Consider the following 20,645-nt stretch of genomic DNA (forward strand, 5'->3'; position numbering starts at 1 on the left):
CATATACATATGTTTATAAAACATGAAACATATATATTATATATATAATGTTTCATAAAGTATGAAACATCTTTCTAATGAAGAGAACTATTATAGAGAGAAATATATGACACAGTGTGTTTATGCTCCTATTATAAATCAGCAATCTATCTTTAGAAATAAAAGATAAATTGTTAAAGTTTTAAGAAGTTTGAGTGATTTTTTTCTTCTCAAAAATAAATCATATTTTATTTATACAACATTGTTTTCTTGAATTGACTTCAAACCCAAATGATTACTTAATTGAAATTTTGGCCCTTAGATATGGTGTTAAAACTCTATGTATCAGTTATGCTAGCCTTACTTATTAAAGGCATAAACAACATCGACCCTAACATCTTAACTCAATATTTCAACTGTACCCATGTTCCAAGGGAGATACCATTTTCTGTGAATGCAACCCTGGCAATATCTTGTTTAAGCCTGTGTCTCAGTGTTAATCTGTAGCCTGGTTCACATTCCCATTGCACCCTTTTGAGTATAAAAACAAAAGGACTTCATTCAGGAAGAAGAAATAATTTATCTAGGTTTTCAGTCCTTCACTTTCCTCAGCAAAAAAGCAGACTTTTTGTGTATCTTCAAGAAAAAGAATAAAAAAACAAGATAATGTATTAGCTAAAAAGTTTCCCCTTGAACTCACAGAGATTTGCCTGCCTCTGCCTCCCCAGTGCTGGGATTAAAGGCGTGCGCCACCACGTCTAGAAGAGCTAGTTCAGGACAGGAACCAAAAAAAAAAAAAAAAAAAGCTACGGAGAAACCCTGTCTCGAAAATAAAAAAAAAAAAGTTTCCCCTTTTAGTTAGTCAATAGTTTTAAAACATAAGTAGGAAGATGAAGGTTACCTAAAAATCAAGAGGCATTCCATGATTTTTTGAAATGCGGAATTCACCTTTTTGATTAAATTATATATAACATGTGGGTTTTATTATAAAAATTAGGATTAATGCTATTAAAGAAGATATATTTATTCTAGGTACTATTTCTTAACAACTTCTATTTTGATAGTTTTTCAGGATAAAAAAGTCATGGCAATTTGAAAAATAAAAGTTTGTACATTTATTCGGGACAAGAAATTTCTCAATGAGGGAACTGTTTTGTGAAGACTATGAAACCACACAGAAATGAGCAGAAAAATCCAACTTTTGTTTTGGGATTTTGTTGTTGTGTTTCCTCAGAAAGGAATTTAATGTCTTAGGACTTTGACAGCTAATCGAAGCTCATTAAGACTCTGCGGGATTCACAAAATGCACGCAACAGTTAAGCTCGTACAGCGTGATGTTTCTTCTCAACAATCCTTTCTAAATATTAAGACCGTACTGCAAATTCAGGCCAAGAATGTGGGATCGGTGGAATGGCAATGTCAGCTACTCATGCAGATATGGGTAGAGGGCCGCCTTTCCAAGACACCAGGTGAGCTGATGGCCCAGCACAGAAACGGAAGCAAAGCTGGGTGGCCATGGGTGCCTAGCCGGAAGTGCATGGAGCGGGACCTGGGGCCACCCCGGAAGAAAAACGCCCTCACTCAGAGGCTGTCGGGAGAAGTCCAGGCGGCTATCTGGCTGTGTGGCTCTGCTGCCGAGCTGCGAGGGCCCAGCACGGGAAGCTCTAGAGAGATGAACTGGGTCGGGGGCTCACGGTAAGGTGCACGCTCCGGTTGAGACCCAGTCCCGTGGGCCTTGCGTGTCGCCACCTCCCAGGCCCCAGCGCAAGGTCACAGGCTTCGCTGGTGGATGCCGGGGCCTCAGCACTGTCCAGGGTCCTAAACTCCTGCTTCCCACTCTCCACTGGTTTCTCTGAGGGGCAGCGATCGGCAGGGCGAGGTTCCTGCTGTATTTCCTCCACCCCAGGAACCCCCGTCTAGTGAGGATCGCTGGGCATGGATACAGTCTTTGCATAATTTCAAAATAAGTCTATATCCACTTGTGCTTATATATGGCAAGGCAGCAGATTACCAAATTTTCAAAGTATAACTTTAAAAAATTTATTATTATCAGTTTTGTTTGTCTTACTATTAAGCCTAGGCTGGCCTAGAACTCTATAATCCTACTGCTTCAGCTTCTAAAGAGCTGGGCTCACACTCATGTATCACCATGCCCAGCTCATAGCTTGTTTTATTTATTTATTTATTTATTTATTTATTTATTTATTTATTTATTTTGCCCGAATCTGTCTCTTTTTTTTCAAAGATGTATTTATTATGTATACAGTGTTCCATCTGCATGTACGCCTGCAGGTCAGAAGAGGGCGCCAGATCTCATTACAGATTGTGAGCCACCATGTGGTTGGTTGCTGGCAATTGAACTCAGGACCTCTAGAAGAGCATCTAGTGCTCCTAACTGTTGAACCATCTCTCCAACCCCCATAGCTTGCTTTTTAAAAGACAAACACAGTGAAAACTTACTTTGAATAAAGAGGACTTATAATTTGTTCATATATTCAGGATTAATACCAGAAAATACTCATTATAAATTTATTTTTATATAACTGTTCATTGTTTGATAGATATGTATATATGATATACATTTTATATATGTATGTAGATTATGCATATAATATACATATATCTCTATATATATATCACAAATAGATCCCAGGATAGTAGGGTATTAATATAATATTGAGACTTTTGTTTTGTTTTTCGAGACAGGGTTTCTCTGTAGCTTTTTGGTGCCTGTCCCGGAACTAGCTCTTGTAGATCAGGCTGGCCTCGACCTCCCAGAGATCTGCCTGCCTCTGCCTCCTGAGTGCTGGGATTAAAGGCACGCGCCACCACCGCCCGGCAATATTGAGACTTTTATAGGGGAAAGATGACTAGTATTTTAACAGGAGCACCTTCGTTGAGTATGTTAGCATTGTATTTAAAAGTGTATGAGTTTTAAAGTGGGTGTGAGGACCCATGCCTGTAATTCCTTGTAGCATGGCCATAGTGAGAGGGTCTCTATCAGTTTTAGGCCAAAAATATCGTCTCAAAAAGCAAAACAAGGCCCTTGAGATGGCTCAGCATGCAAAGATGTTTGTCCTGAGTTTAATCCCTGGAACCCACATGGTATAAGGAGAGAAATGAGTAAGGAAAAATTGTTATGTGATCTTCACACACAGGATGTGTGTTTGTGACAAAGCTTTTCCTGGGGACACAACACAGGCCTACTTACCCCAGATGGGGAGTTTGTGACAGACCAAAGTACATATAGCACAAAAGTCCAACTTAGTAAACCAATGAATTTTATTGAAGTTTCTTTCAAGAATATCGGTGAAGGGTTACTTACAGTAGCAGAACTGGCTCAAAGACAGCTGAATCACCAAAGCCCTCCCCAGCATAGGTGACAGCTCCCAAACGCTGGGAACTTAGAGCATGCTGCACAGCCTACAGGCAGCTCAACAGGTTGGAGAGTGTCCTAGCCCAGCGTTCGCAGTCTGATTCTCTTCCAGTCAGTTTGTTTGGTCTGAGTTCATTTCAGCTTGTCTTAAACACTGGGTGGGGTAGGACTAGTGAATATGGGCTTTTTCTGGGATCTCAGGGAGCTCTTTCAAGTTGTTTATCTGCCAGCTTGAGGAGGGTCTATGCTGGATAGTATGTTTCAATCTTGGATAGATAGTATGTTTCAATCTTGGATAGATAGTATATTTCAATCTTGGATAGATAATATGTTTCAATCTTGGATCGATAGTATGTTTCAATCTTGGATGGCTAGTATGTTTCAATCTTGGATAGATAATATGTTTCAATCTTGGATCGATAGTATGTTTCAATCTTGGCAGAAACTGCTACACCACAGTGTGGCATATACATGCTTACACAATACACACAAATAAGAAAACAAAAAACCAAATGTAAAACAAAACAAATCTACCTGGGTTATTTTGGCTAGTATCCTACTAGCCTACCTTCACATTAGAGAAAAGTGGAAATTCACTTACAGGCTTCAATAGAATATAGTTGATACATGACTATAATGTAATATATTCAAATTTGGCTGTCTTTAAAGAGAATATTAATGGCCTTTAACTCCAGATCCAGGTAATAAAATACCCTCTGCACTCATGTGCACATACATATAATTTAAAATTATATATATAATATGCCATGTATATAATAAATATTATTTATATGACAAGTTTTAAAACCTCAGAACTATTAAAATGCAACTATTACTGTCATATTATTAACTTATCAGCTATTTTGAGATTAATGCTTTAGTTGCTGCTGGAAGGGTGCAAAAGCAGTGTCCTGAAGGAAACTCAGGCTAAGGTTGTTTTTCTCAACATCAAGTAGTGCTAACTACCAAAGGGCTAAATCATAGACTAAATAAACATGGGTACAACTTCTTAGCACTTTGGTTTTGATTAGAGGTTAAAAGGGGGAAACCATCCTTTAAATGTAAACCAACATTGATACATTGTAGAGGAAATGTAAGACAGGTGAAAATCTAAGATCCGTGAGGGCTGCAGATGGCTCAGCTGGCTGTCAAACCTTAGGAGCAGAGTTTGTTCGTGGCACTCCATACAGAAGAAGGAGAGAACTGACTTCTGAAGTTGTCCTTTGACCTCTAATTGCATATGTGTTCACATGTACATACAAACACAAATAAGTTAACTTTTTTTAAAAAAAGAATTACATTACAATTTTAAATGCAATTTTCTTGGAAAGATGGGGCTCTATAGGGTGAAGCCCTGTACTGATTTAAACAAATGAGTATCTCCTGTGTTAACTGTGAGAGCAGGCGACAGCAGATCAGGCCAATTGCTCTTGCTTCTCTGGTCATCCTAAAGGCCTCAGCCTGAGAGTACTTTTATTGAGCAATGGAAGCCAACTAAAGCTGCTGCAGCATAGAATTTTTAATTCCTATTTCAAATTGTCTTTGAGTCCTTGGTTGCTAGGGGCCTGTTTTAGTTGAAAAATTTTGAGAACTGTTAGCAACTTAACATTTTGATAATTGACTGGAGAGCAATTATAATACTCATTGAGAACAACCCCAGAGCACTGCAAGTCAATTCAACAAGAACATTTTTACATACACGACTGTTTTACATAGCTATGCAGGGGGATTAAATATATATATAAAATTTTGACTTCACAAAAGCACCTTATGATAGCATTTTGAATTATGTAAATTGAGATATTAGTAGAAACAAATAATCATACATATGTAACAAGTATTGTTTTAAATATAAGAACCTTGTAAAGTTATGGGGAACTGAAGCATATTCGTGTTAAGTGATTTGTTAGTAAGTTCAGTGTGCCTATCAGTCAGATATGTTGCGTAAAAGGATGAATACTGTAAAGGTTTCACAGATAGTGGTGGAAATTCAAAGGCAAGAAACTGGAAGTTACGACATCTTAAATGACATCAATATTGTGGAAGACAAATGCCATTGAAGCAATAAAACAAAGGTTCTTAAAGTTGAAAAGAAGATAAATATATGATGAGATTGAAGACTTACTTCTTAGCAAGACTTCCTGAAAGAAACAGGTTGGGAGGGGAGGTGCTGCTTTAAAAATCCTTGAATGTTTGGAAGCTAGTTGGTGGGTCTCCACTAAGATGCTTTCACAATAAAGGGTTGCATACATTTTTTTTTGTTACATGAATGAAGCAGGTTACAGTAAGTTTGTTGTTTGGTAGAAGGCATCTTTTGAATGTGCTCATTGGAAACAATGCCCTCATATGCAGAAATGACAGTAAGTTTTATCACAGAATTGATTGATGGGATATCATCAAAGTTTGGTAGCTGAAAGATCTTCACAACTTGTCTCATTTAAAACAAACTTGACATTTGACCTCTAAGAGCTCTTAGGTTTAGATTTCTATCAGTCCCACATAAAATGTCTTTTATAAGAGAAAGAGCTTGTAGCTAGAAAAGTAAACCCTTCCCCTTAAATTATATACCTTGTTGGATTTTTGGATTTAGTGTTTTAGTTTTCGGTGTCTTTGCCAGATGTAACAATTCATTTCAGATGAAATCTCAAGTGTCAGTTGACTAAGCCACAACAAATTCATGTGTATGTACAATAGTTCCAAATTCTTGTAGTTGAAACTTAAATAGTCTACAGCAATGTCGTAATTTTTATATTTGAAATTGAGGACAAATACATCATTTTCCTCCTTTACATTACTCCCCCAACCCATGTACCCCTTTCTCTCTTTTAAATGCCTGAAGATCAGAGTGCAGAATTAAGCCACTAGAGGCCAGGGAGTGGTGTCACACACCTTTAATTCCAGGACTAGGGAGACAGGCAGATGGATCTCTGTGAGCTTAAGGTCACTCTGGTCTACACAAGATTGAATCTGTCTAAAAGAGAAACAGAGCTCACACAAAGGTGATCTCAGCACTTAGGATTACACGCCTTTAATTCCAGCACTAGGGAGTTGGAGACAGGAGTGCTATGGCTGGGTGGAGAGAGGAACCTAAGGCAGGAGAAGACATGAACTTAGTACAGTCTGAGGAGCAGGGCAGTCTAGGCAGTAAATCTGAGGACACAGACTGAGGACAGGATCACCCTTTCTGTCTGAGCATTGGTAGAGGTGAGAACTCTCTAGTGGCTTGCCACCCTGCTTCTCTGATCTCTCTGCTTTCACCCTCTAATATCTGACTCTGCATTTTTATTATTAAGATCAATTAGAATTCATGCTACACACACACACACAAACACACACACAATCAACTGATGAAAGGACAATGAAAATGTAGAGCATTTTGTTTTATGAAATTTCAGATAAATGGCTAGAACAAGAAAAGATAGTACTAAATGAAGTAAACCAGATCCAAAAAGAGAAATATCACGTGTTCTCCTCCATCCATGGTTCCTAGCTCCAGACTTCACATGCGAGTGTAACCTGGAGTAACTACAGAAGCCAGGAAAGTAAGAACAGACCATGAGGTGGGGGGAGCAATAGAGAGGGAAATAGCAGGGTATAGGTACTTTGAAGAGAGAATGGGAAAAATGAAGGGCTTTTAATTAGGGAGGCGAAAAGAAAAGGGAGAGAGGAGAGTAAAATAGCAGTAAAGATGTTTGAAAGGAATGATTATTGACCTAATATTTCATGTAATACACATAAGTGTGTGTATAATGTACATATATGGTTTAAATGAAAACTATTTCTGGTCCGACAGTGCTCCCCCTGAGGGCTATAGACCATTTAGCAAAAAGCCCAGCACCTGGACTGAGAAGCCCCCTCTTTGAGCTGTTAGTCAGGGGAGCCCCCAGAGGCTCCCAAAATATTATAGGCTATTGCTGTTGCTTTTGGTTGCCTCTCAGAGATGGAAGGTTGTAGTAGTAGGAGCGGTGGGGCTGCATCCCCCACACCCGGCCGCCCGCACGGCTAGCTTTACCTGAAATAATTACACGGAAACTGTATTCTTTAAAACACTGCTTGGCCCATTTCTATCTAGCCTCTTCTAGGCTAATTCTCACATATTAATTTAGCCCATTTCTAATCATCTGTGTTGCACCGCAAGGTGCGCTTACCAGGAAGATTCTAGCCTACGTCCATCCTGGGTTGGAGCTGAATCGCGTGTGTCTGCCCGGGAGTGGGGCATGGCGTCTCTCTGAGGCATCTGCTCCCGAGAGGAGAGCTGTCGAGTCTGAGCTCACTTCCTCTTCCTCCCAGCATTCTGTTCTGCTTACTCCACCCACCTATGTTCTAACCTATGAGGGCCAGCCAAGCAGTTTCTTTATTTTTTTAACCAATGACCTTCCTCCATCAGAAGGTAAGTCCCCATTTCTGAAGACATGATACGCTTTGGACACTGGGCCAGAAGGACTCAAGCTGGATCTGTCCTGAAAGCCTCTTCCTTGAGGAGTAGCTTTCACAATACCAGAAGGTGCTATGCAAGTTTCCAAAGGAGAGAGGCACCATTTAACTTTTGTGGAGTTTTTAGATGAAGCTTGGGCAAAATTCCATCTTTAAAGCAGATCTAGATGTTGTTAGGACTCAGCTGTGCGAGTAGTAAAGCTGATCACACGCACTTTTGGTTTCTGAAGTCAAGCCTAAATTTTATGAAGAGCAGAGCAGTAACTTAAGATAACTCCATTGATTGGAAGTGGAGAAAGGAAGTGGTAAGGTGAGGGCAGAGACAGGATCTGGGCCATTTCAGACTGAGGAATGAGAGAGAAAGGAAGGAACTGGCATGGCTCCTGCTTCTTTGTTCTTCTAGGTTTTTGCCCCAATGTCTGACCCTTGGCTTTTATTGATAAGATTAAATAGATTCATGCTTCAGTATCACCTACAAAAACACAAGACTATGAATGATATTTCCCTTTAGAGGCCACTTCCCCCCCCCCCCCATCAATCAGTTTAAATTCAGGCAAAGCTCAAGTGTGCAGAAGAATATAAGGAGATTATTTCAAGGTCTGTGGGTCAAATGAGTGATGGATGGTTAACCATCTCCAGGACCAACAGGAGATATTAGAATGTCTTCCAGTTTCTTCTTTATCCCCCTACACCAGGACATCCTTATAACCCCATTATTTCTCCTCTCCCCATTAGTGAGCATTTGAGAGGTCATTCATAGTAACCACATTCACTATCATGACCCTGAAACCTATGTTGTCTTCCTTCATAGTGAGCATAAGAGTAGATGAAGCTTTCAGGTAGAGCCATCCTTACCAACATGGCCATTACCCCCACAGCATTGTTGAGTTCTTCCTATGTTTTCCATGACTGACTTAAATCAGTAGTTAAAAAAACAAAACAAAACAAAACATGGAATGCATCTGAGAGACAAATCAATAGATCTGGGAATTAACAGAGCACTCCTTTCTCAACTCCAGAGTTATGGTTGATAGAACCAAGGACCACATGCTCCCTCCATTTCTGAAGAAACCTTAACAGTGATTAAGATTCCTGACCAGAGAGGGTCAGGACCCACAAACTGCTTTGACTGGGAGGGGTCAAACTTTACTTTTTTTCCAATTGAAACTCATATCTCTCAGATATGTCATAAATTTCTTTTCTGTAAGGATCTGGGGTGACTAGGAGGAAATTAAAGAAAGCTGTTGATTCTGGCTACATTGTGTTGAAGACACATGGCTGCAGGGCCCAGATAATACATTATGTAAAGTAATACCTCAAAACCAAAAGAATTCACCAAGGAAGTTTTGCATTACTTTCATAGTCTGATATAGAAAATGCATTGACCTTATATAGCAATAGGGACACTCAGAAAACATTATGTGAGAGTAGCTACAGCTTAATAAAAAGAGACATGAGTTAGGTTAGCATGGGTATAGCAGTGTGTAGCACAAATAATGAAAACCCAGAGGCAGATATTAGGGTTCAACCTAAAGATCAGAAAAGCAAAGCAGTCAAGCCACTAGAGAGCTCTTACCTTTACCAACGGTCAGACAAACAAAGGGGCGATCCTGCAATGCTCTCTGCCAACCTCAGGCTCCACACTCCACTGTCTCTTCCCCTTTATATTCCTCTCTCTGCCCAGCCATACTGCTCCCATCTCCACCTCCCTAGTGCTGGGATTAAAGGGGTGGGATCCCAAGTACAAGGATCACCTTTGTGTGAGCTCTGTTTCTCTTTTAGACAAATTCAATCTTGTGTAGCCCAGGGTGACCTTGATCTCACAGAGATCCACCTGCCTCTGTCTCCCTAGTCCTGGAATTAAAGGTGTGTGATACCATTCCCTGGCCTCTTTGACTGACTAGAATGGCTGTTTTGCCCTCAGATCTTCAGGCAAGTTTTATTTATTAAAAAACAAATAACATAGCTGTAGATAGAAGTAGATGTGGAGCTGGAGAAAGTAATATGAGTCTGAAGTATCAGGGAATCAAAAAGGAGCAAAGCATTTCAGATTTCTACTGTATTGGTTTTTATAGGGTGTTTCCCTTGGTGTCTCTTTTTGTAGTTCATGCATTTCCAAAAGCCTTTTTTGGCTTATTATGGGATGCACTTAAAGACACAGCATTCTGACATTTACCATCACTATTCCTGACACATCAGGATGACCTGCTTTAGTTTTGTGGACAGCCTATGTAAGTACTTTTTCTAGGCTAGATGCTGTTTTGAATCTTAATAAGTTCATTAGCTAGTAATGTTACCTTTTGATGTGTCAGTTTAACACAAGTTCTGAAGTGTTATTTTACAGTTACAGTTAAGGCTCTTGATTTGCTTATGTTTTTCAACTGTAATTGTACCTGTAAAATTTAGAAGATCTTGACTTTCTGAAACAATTTGTTTTCCAGCCTCTAGGCCCTTCATAAAGTAAGCTGAAAGTCAAAGAACAAAAGCAAACTAAAGGAACAACTTTAGGTTGACGATGTAAGGCATTTCTGTGATGTCCACAGTATTTTACTACTAATATAGTTTTGGTATCTGTCTACTAAAATGTAGATTTTACATTTCTTTAACAAGCGTTTTGCGTATTTAACTTTAAGAGGAATATCTCTTGAGAATTATTTTTTTTTACTTTTTCTTCTTAGAATTAAAGGTGGCAGAAAAATCTCATATGAATCCTGAAATCAGCATGTTTTTTAATCTGTTCTTATTTCTCTCTCCCTTTCTTTTTCTTCTATCCCTTAACACATTTTCTTTGCAAATTATAATATAATTACAGCACATCTCTCTTCCCTTTTCTTCCTTCAAACCCTCCCCTATCACATTCATATTGTATATGTATATACATATATACTCTTAGCTGCCACCTGCTCAGTCTGTACAATGTTCCCTATATGTTTGTTTTCAGTGCTGACCATTTGGCACTGGACAACCAATTGGTGTGCTCTGCTCTAGAGGAAACTGTTTCTCCCATTCCCGTGTTCCTCAATTGCCTGTAGTTCTCTATGTGGCTGAAGCCTCCTGTTTTGTTTTATTTTTCCATCCACTTTGGTGGGTCCATTGGTGTCTTCTTTGTTCAGCTCATGTCTAGGTAGTCATGTAAGACAGACTTTATGGCTGCGGCTTCATACAATACTTGGAGACAGGACTTTACAGCAAGCTCCCCTCCCTAAAGGATCTGCACTCCAGACAAAACCATTTTTACCTCCATCCCAGAGAAGCAATCCAGTTTCCCCAGGGTAATCTAGACCAAACACTCCTCCTCAAAATGTTACTCCTTTCTTATCTTGTTTGCTTAAGGACCTGAGAAGCCCAAAGTACCTAGGGGAAGTCTAAGCTTACAGACAACTGAATGCTTGTTGTGTCTTTTGGCAGCAGCACTCCCCAATCTGTAACCAAAATTTCTAGTCCAACAGAACTTAAGGTTGTAGGAAAAGGAAGGACACAATTTTCCAAGTGGGTTGGTAGTGAGTGGAACATTTCCTTTTTCCACCCCTTGACTCCTGGACCTGTAGATCCTGGCTATGGGAGAAACTGTATCATATACTAGACACTGATTCCAAGCATTATGCTCTCTTCTAAAGACCCCTGCCTCAGCCCTCCAACCTGTTGCTACCTAAATTGGCACTGTAACTGTGCCTTCAAAAGTCTATTCTATTTTTCTTTTTTAAAATAATATTTTTTAGAAAATTTTAAAATTTTGCATACCAATCCTAGTTCCCTCATCCCCTTCCCCCATCCCACCCCTCCCATCTACTCATCAGAGCGGGTGAGACCTCCCATGCGGAGTCAACAAAGTCTGTCACATCCCTTGAGGCAGGACCAAGGCCACTCCCTGTATCCTAGGCTCAGCAAGGTATAGGGAATGGCCTCCTAAGAAGCCAGTTTATGCACCAGGGATAGATTCTGTTGCAGCGACCCCACAAACTGCCTAAGCCACACAACTGCTGTCAGCTCAGAGTCAGTGAGGTCCCAGTAGCTCCAGTCAGCTCTTTCTGTGGGTGTCCCCATCATGGTCTTGACCCCTTTGCTCATGTTATCACTCCTCGCTCTCTTCAGCTAGACTCCCGGAGCTCTGCCTAGTGCTTAGCTGCAGATCTCTGGATCTGCTCCCATCTTTTACCGGATAAAGGTTCTATGATGACAATTATGATAGGCATCAATCTGATTACAGGGGAGGGCCAGTTCAGGCACCCTCTTCATTATTGCTTAGCTTCTTAGCTGGGGTCATCCTTGTAGTTTCATGGGCATTTCCCTACTGCCAGGTTTCTTGATAGCCCCATAATGGCTCCCTTAATCAAGCTATCTCTTCCCTTGCTCTCTATCTCTGTCCTTCCCCCAACTCAATCATCCTGATCCCTCATGTTCTCCTCCCCTTTTCCCTCCTCCTTCCCCATTTTTCTCCTGCACCCCCTGCACATTCCCAACTTACTCAGGAGATCTTGTCTATCACCCTTTCTTAGGGGATCCACGTGTTTCTCTCTTAGGGTCCTCCTTGTTGCCTAGCGTCTCTGAGGTTGTGGACTGTAGGCTAGTTATCCTTCACTTTATGTCTAATATCCACTTATGAGTGAGTACATACCACGTTTGTCTTTCTGGGTCTGGATTAGTTCACTCAGGTTATCAACATGTAGAAGAATGCAAATAGATCCATATCTATTCCCATGCACAAAACTCAAGTCTAGATGAATCAAAGACCTCAACACAAATCCAACCACACTGAACCTCATAAAAGAGAAAGTGGGAAGTAGCCTTGAATGCATTGGCACAGGAGACCACTTCTTAAATATAATACCAGTAGCACAGACACTGAGATTGACTAAGATCCACAATTAATAAATGGGACCTCCTGAAACTGAGAAGCTTCTGTAAGGCAAAGGTCATTTCATCTGATGGGGAATGGTAAAACCAGTGGATTCCATGATTGTATGGCCACTGTCTCTCTTCTCTGACTGTGAAGTGAGTTCTTTGATTACAAGACATACTGCATGGTATACCATGACATTGAACAAAGCACTCTGTAAGTCCACAGGTGTTAATTTTGGCAGAAGTATTACATAGAGCAAAGGCAAATCCATGAGCAAGAATGAGTATCTACTCCAAAAAGGACAAAGAATTGTTCTTCCCATGGAGGAAGTAGTCCAATGGAGTAAACCTGCCACCAGATTGCTGACTGGTCATCCTGAGGAATGGTGCCATATCTGGGGCTCTGTGTTGATCTCTGCTGTTGGCAGATCTGGCTTTCAGTAGCAACTGTAGCCAGGTCAGCTTTGGTGACTGGCAGTCCATGTTGTTAAGACCATGCATAATCTTCGTCTTTGCCACCATGGCTTCTTTGTTCATGGGTCCATTGGGGAATGGCAAGGAAGGCTGGGGAGAGAGACCAACTTTCCATAGAACATGTCATTCAATCTGTTTAATTACTGAACTCATCTGCTGTTTGAGCCACTTTTGATGAGCACTTATATGGGCACAGGTAGCTTCACATTCTTCACCCATTTGAAGAGATGTATCTACTTTCTTCCCCAGATGTCTTTCTCACCAAGTTTTCCATCATGCTCTTCCCAAGTCCTGAGCATCTAGCTAAGGCATTGGGTACAGTTCATGAGTCAGAGAACAATCTCACATATGGCTATTTCCCCTCCCATACAAAATGTAAGACCATGTGTTCTTCTCAAAGTTCTGCCCACTGTGAAGATTTTACTTCACTGGTGTCTTTCAGAGTTGTCCCAGAACAGGCTTCAGTATTGTAGCTGTCCACCTCTGGGCAGTGCCTACACAATATGCAGAACCATCAGGAAACCAGGCCCTAGTCTTCTCATGCCATGAGCCTATGGGTATATTGTAACAAGAGTAGAAACCATAGGCATTTGGGAACCTTCTTCATATAACTTTCTTGTGCCTCCAGGACCCACTTGGGCCCAATCATTTGAAAATGAACTGTTATTGTGTACATCCAATTTTGTGCTTTGGTGGGTCAGATAATACCTAGCTCATGATGGGCAGCTCAGGTTTATGGTAACTTGGTACGCATTGTCAAATGTTTAGTTTCCACTAAGGCCCAAAAGTAGGCCAAGAGCTGTCTCTCAAAGGGAGAATAATTGTCAGAAGATGATGATAGAGCCTTTCTCCAAAACCTCAAAGTTTTGTTCTATGATTCACATGTCCTGCCAACAGCTCCAGATAGCATTCTTATCTACCACCGGGTCTGCTGGATCATATGGTCCAAGTGGTAGAGCAGACTACACAGCAGCCTGGAACTGTTGAAGAGAAACCTCCTGTTTCCAAACTCCCCCCATCCCCAAAGCTAGCAGCTTTCTGAGTTACTTGGTATATGGGTCAGAATAACACCCAAGGGAGGAATGTGCTGTCTCCAGAATCAAAATAGGCCCACTAACAGTTGTGCTTCTTTCTTGGTGGTGGGAGGGGCCAGATACAATAACGTATCCTTCACCTTAGAAGGAACTTCTCTGCATGCCCCTCACCACTGGATTTCTCAGGCTTTCACTGAGGTAGTAGGTCCTTGAATTTTGATTGGATTTATTTCCTGTTTTTCAAATTCTTGTTGGTGCCATTAACTCCTGCAGTTCCTCCTGGGATATGATATTGTCTTTGAGTCACTATTTTCTTTTACAGAAGAAACTCCAGTGGCTTCCATTTGGCATTTCCAACCATAATAACCCTCACCCCAGAGGTCAGGGAACCAATGTGAGAATTCTGCCAACTTCTAAGTCCCAGTTATGCATTCTGGAACTGAGGAAATAGCTATAGAATGAATTTAGGGACCTCTGAACCCACTGTGAGTTGGACCTCATCCAAAACTCTATTAGTGACCTGACTTCCATAAGTATCTAATTTAATTGGAGGGCTACAATGCTTCTCAGGGTTTTTCAGAATCATCCTCAATTCTGTACCAGTACACAATAGACCCTAGAAAGTCTGCTTATTTCCTTTTCCCTAGTATACAGTTGCCTTTGGAAAAGGCCTTAGGTCCTTCTGGGAAAGGACTAGAGAAAGACTAACAATAAAATTCTTACATATTTTATCAAGGTCCTTCCTCAGTGGAACCTGGCCATCCCTTTACTCACGGGGTTCTAGATCTTCAGTCTGGAAATTGGTTAACAGGCCAAGATTCCCTTTTGCTATAATCCAAATGGAGACTTTCTTTAAGTTGTTTGGGAAGTTTTCTGTTTCTATAGATAACAGAAACACAGTAGGGTTTTAAAAATATATTTCGTCTCTGGAAATACCATGATTGATTACCCAGTACTAAAGGTGCAGATGAGTCAGGCCATCGTAAAATTCACTTTGCCTGTGCTGACCGTTACAGTCAGGTCATTATGAACATTGCTTTACCTGTGCTGCCTATTACCATAACTATGATCACTTTAGCTCTGGTGATTCAGTGCTACTCGGCCCGTTACCTCAGTTTAACCCATTGCATTTAGCCTATCCAAAGGAACAATAGCATCTTCAACCCTAAGGTTTGACACAAAGAAAATGGTGACAACAAAGCTCTTCAAATGTGCAGGTGTCTCTGTCACCCTTTGGCGTCTTATAGGATTAGTGAAGGGCATGTCTTTTGGGCTTTCCCATTGGGGAAACTAGGTCTTATACAGTGTACCCACTCTGGATGGCAATTTCCCCAAACCAAGATCATCAACACTAAGCCATGAGGTATCAGACATCTCCAGCTCCTTTTCAGTAGTCCACCTTTTGACAAATGCTTCATCTGACCACCCAAACAAACTTTTGAGACCTTTTTTTTTAAATTTATTTATTTATTAAGGATTTCTGCCTCCTCCCCGCAACCGCCTCCCATTTCCCTCCCCCTCCCCCAATCAAGTCACCCTCCCTCATCTGCTCTAAGAGCAATAAGGGTTCCCTGACCTGTGGGAAGCCCAAGGACCGCCCACCACTATCCAGGTCTCCTAAGGTGAGCATCCAAACTGCCTAGGCTCCCCCAAAGACAGTACGTGCAGTAGGATCAAAAACCCACTGCGATTGTTCTTGAGTTCTCAGTATTCCTCATTGTCCTCTATGTTCAGCTAGTCCGGATTTGTCCCATGCTTTTTCAGACCCAGGCCAGCTGGCCTTGGTGAGTTCCCGATAGAACATCCCCATTGTCTCAGACCTTTTTTAAATGTGTGTATTTCCATATAAAAACATAGAATCTCCCTTCAGTGGGCCAATATCAATAAACTCATCCTGATCCAGTTTTATGTTCTGTCTAACAATATCCCACACCCTTAAAATCCATTCCCACATATATTTTCCAAGCTCTACTTGAATGAATTAGCGAACTCCTTGCACTCTATAGTCATGTAGTGCACCTGCACATGGACTACACTTTCTAGCTCCCCTCTAGGAGCCTGCTTAGCCTTCAGTCTGGTTCTAGGTCTAAAGGCAATTATTGCTGAGCTCTGAGGGACATCAGTATTGTCTTGCCTGGCAACTTCTTCAGGAAAAGTCACTTCTGGTTTATCTGACAGCAAAGGACTATTTTCCCCAGTCAAAGGCAGAAAAGGCAATATTTTAGGGAGTAGGGTGAGAGTCTATCTGCTGAGTCGCTGGAGAGACTACTGCTTCAGGTGAGAGAAACCCTTGAAAATTGAGGGTTCAAAGTTCTCAGCTTCAGTAGGGCCCTCTCACACACCTACCTCCCAATTAATGGTCTTACATATCTGACACCATCTAGGACTGGGACTTGAATATTCCTAACCCTTAGGTTATGGTGTGGGGAGGTTTGGGATCTATGGTATGTGATTAAATTGTAAGACAGGGACCTTTATGATTATGATTCTGGCTTTTACAAAAGACGATCCAGAGATCCAGGCTATCCTTTACTATGTAACCAAATACATAAAGTCTTCATCTGTGAACTAGAAAATGGGCATCTATTAGGTAGGTGTGGATCTGGACATTTTGACTGTAGTCTGTACAGCTGCTAGAGCTGGGAGAAATTCTGTTGTTACAGTTTAGGCAGAAAAGTAAATTCTCTTTCCTGTTCATTATAAAGGTCACAGCCGCCACAGACCTGTACATAAGCCAGACTGTGAAGAGAGCAGTGTAGCACATTTATTTTACTCAGTTTCCTGTGACTAGGGGCGCTTCAGAAATGAAGACCAAAATTCCAGGGAACAGTGTTCATTCCTATTCAGGCTTGCTGAAGAATCAACGTCCATGAGGATGAGTGATTGGCCATGAAAAGAATGACTTAGTAATAACAGATAGAGAGTAGAAACCCACAAGGCCTGTTTTTAGATTCTCTATGTAGCATTCTTTCCTGACAGGTATGAGCCAAGATCCCTTCCAAACTGAATTCTACAATCTATATAAAATAAGAGAGATCAGGGAAAGATAGCCAGCTCTTACATAAAACTCTAAGTTTAATTCTAGACTTTATGGCTGACTGTATAAAGTAGGTTCTATTTTCTATGATCCACTGTGTGGGAGAGATGGCAATAGTAGGAAGGCAATAAAGAGGTCAGAGGAAGACATTTCTCCTGAGTATTGCATTCCTCAAAGTACTTATCATTCCAAAGTAGCATACCTTGGGATAGAGTTTTTTTGTGCACCAATCTCGACTACCCACCCAACTGTGGTATTTTATTACAGCAACTTAAATTGACATAGAGCAGGGAGTGCTTTCTTTTTTCCTTCTGCCTTCTGCAATGCTGTGTGGGTGCTAGGCAGGTGTTCTACTGGTGTAACATTCCAGACCTCGATGTGTTTAGAGTCATATTCCTGCTGTATTGCTCAGAGTACATCTGAACAACTCTGTAGGATAAAGTGACCTCAAAGGCCTGGTATTCCTGCCTCAGCATCCCAACTGCTGGAATTACAGGTGTATGTCATAATGCTCAGTGCTGAGATAACTGATACATTAGTTCTATTGGAATTGCTTTAGCAATACACTCCACTGTTCCTTAGAACCTGAAGATGTTTTCTATCTGTTCCAGAGTGATATAACCAGAATGTTGAAATGTAAAGAAAAGCAAAGGAAACTGGAGTTGTTGACCAAGAATTTTGTTTTCAGATGAGAAATGGTTCAGAAATATAGTATTTCTAATGCCTTCCTTTCCTTTTGCTTATCTCATATTTATTTTGTATAAGTTATTAATTATTGTAATAGTTTTTATTGCATTTTGGACTTCCTAAGAATTTTATGTGGAAATATTACTATAAATGCTTTAAAATATTTCCAGAAAATAATAGAAACATTTTAATTTCAGATTTTCAACAAAAATGCCAATCGTATTAGAAGTGATCTGTTTCTTTAGTAACTGTATGTTTCTTCCTATTTATCTTTTTAGGACCAGGGTTCTAATAAAGCAAGAAAGAAGAAAGCAGAAGGTAAGGTCATTGTCATTTGGGCGATGAGAGCTCTGTCACAGCAAATGTAACATTAATCTCTTGAATCACTCCTTGTCATTAATCAGTTCACCCCATGGCCAGGCGTAGTGGCACACTGCTATAATTGTAGCTAAGCACCGGAAGATGGCTGCATGTTCAAGCCCAGTCTGAGCTCCAGAGTGAGTTCCAGGTCATCCATGCCTATGTGGGAAGACCTAGGAGACACACTCTCAAAGCAAACTTTTCATTCCTCTGGCTCTTACAATCTTTCTGTCTCTTCTGCTATGATCCGTGGGACTTGGATACAGATGTATCAATAGAGGCTGGACACCATGTGGGCACTTTCTCTCTGCATTTTGATTGATTGTGGTTTTCTGTAATGATCTCTGTCTGTTACAAGAAGATTTTTTTTTTTGGTGAAGGGCCTTTATCTAATATTAAAAGTTGTTTGTAATTGATAATATTTTGAGACATATTGCCTTAATATCCTGAAAACTTAAGTAACTACTTGCATATGTGACCTCTTCCATTTTTTTTGTCATTTTGAACTTTTCTGCTTGAACAATTCATTTGTACATAATCTTATGCCACTGTGTTATGAAATACTTAGTGGAAGATGTTTTGAAGATAGTCTGTTACCATGTCAAGGGCATAATAGCAGATAAAAATTAAAACTAATGAATGGGAGAGAACCTCGCCAGCTGTACATCTGGTGGAGATAAAATCTGAAATAGTAAACACCAGAAATCATGTCACACAATCAGTGAATGGAATAATGAATTGGATAAACAGTTTTCAAAAGACGAAATATATGGTTAGTAGACTCTTGAAAACAATGTTCAGCAATCTTAACTATCGGGGAAATACAAATCCAAAGCACTTTAAGATTCCACCTCAGCTGGTTTGGAGACACATCTTTGCAATGTCAGTATTCAGAAGGTTTGCTCAGGATTGCTATGAATTCAAAGCCCAGGCTGGGATGAATAATGAGTTGTAGCTAGCCTAAGATACAGAGTGAGACCCTGTCTCAAAAGCACTGAAACATCTATTCATCTCATCCCAGTCAGAAGGACTTGCATCAAGAAAACTAATACAAATGTTTGCCAGGATACAGGAAAAAAGTATCCCTTATGCCAGTAGATGGGAGTTTAGTCACTATGGAACTCAGTGTGAAGGTTACTCAAAAAACTAGAACTACCACAAGGCCCAATGATACCATTTTTGGATATATTTAAAGGGCTCTTAATGCAGTGCTTTTCAAGTTTTCTAATGCTGCAATCCTTTGATACTGTCCCTCATGTTGGGGTGACCCATAACTATAAAATTATTTTTGTTGCTACTTCTTAATTGTAATTTTGCTACTGTTAGGAACCATAATGTAAATATCTGTGCTTTCCCATGGTCTTAGGTGACCCCTGTGAGTCCAGCGGAGTTGCAACCCACAGGTTGAAAACCACTGAATTACCGTATCACAGAGACACTTACACAGCCATGTTTATAGCTATACTATTCATGATAGCTCAGAATGGGACTAGCCTGCATGTACACAATCATCTGGAGAATGGATAAAGAAAATATACACATGGGAGTGTATTTAGCTATAAAGAAGAATGAAATCATGGCATTTACAGGGAAGAAGTGGAGCTGAAAATAATTAAGTGAAAATAAGCTAGACTTGGAAAGACAAATACTGCATGTCTTCTTTCCTGTATTGAACCTGTAAGAGTGGGGATGGTGTCTGAAGAGGAGGGGGTGAAGGGAAAAATCAAGAAACCTAGAATCTTTATGAAAACGGAATAGTGATGCTCATTATGTTGCTAAAGAAGGCTGGAGATGTGGTTCAGTGTTTCAGAGCATGAACTCCCTTATAGGATCTGAATTTGGCTCGGGCACCCATATCATATGGCCCACAACAGCCTGCAACTCCAGCTCCAGCAGATCCACAACAATCTTATGGACCCCACGGGTATACTCACTCACATATGTGCTCCCTCACAATTAAATATAAATACTTTTTAAAAATTAAAATGTCTTTGAACTAAGTAAGTGGAGGATGTAACTAAAGAATGAAGAATAATTATAGTTCAGAAATTCAGGAAGGAAATATAAACTGGATATATATATACGTAAGTCTGGTTTATGGACAACCTTAAGCAGTTGTGATACAGTGAGTTAAATTGGCATTAGTTGTCAATTCGTTCTCACGTAGCTTTTGCTTTCCTCTTAGTTGGTTGTACAATTTTATTATTATTATTAATGTGTGTGTATATGTGCACACATGTGTGTGTATATGTGCATGTACAAGTGGGGATGGGATGCACATGTATCATAGCATGTCTGTAGAGGTCAAAAAACAACTTTCAAAAGAAGACTTGGCTATCTTTTACTAAGGGTCAGGGCACAGAACTCAGGTCCTCAGGCTTTGATCTCTGTGCTGTCTCACTGCCCTCTTAGTCTTTATGTAGGC

General features: G+C 40.4%; 1 protein-coding gene across 1 annotated transcript in view; it reads left to right on the top strand.

Annotated features, from left to right (window-relative positions):
• Window positions 1-1,282: 1,282 nt before the first annotated feature.
• Window positions 1,283-20,645, top strand: part of Redic1 (regulator of DNA class I crossover intermediates 1) — a 49,239-nt gene continuing 29,876 nt past the window's right edge. Inside the window, exons 1-2 of the mRNA XM_075962396.1 lie at window positions 1,283-1,674; window positions 18,139-18,178. Of these exons, the coding sequence (XP_075818511.1) occupies window positions 1,283-1,674; window positions 18,139-18,178 (432 nt within the window). The remainder of the gene's footprint in view (window positions 1,675-18,138; window positions 18,179-20,645) is intronic.

The sequence above is a fragment of the Microtus pennsylvanicus genome, chromosome 2 (assembly GCF_037038515.1).
Source record: "Microtus pennsylvanicus isolate mMicPen1 chromosome 2, mMicPen1.hap1, whole genome shotgun sequence".
NCBI lineage: Eukaryota > Metazoa > Chordata > Mammalia > Rodentia > Cricetidae > Microtus > Microtus pennsylvanicus.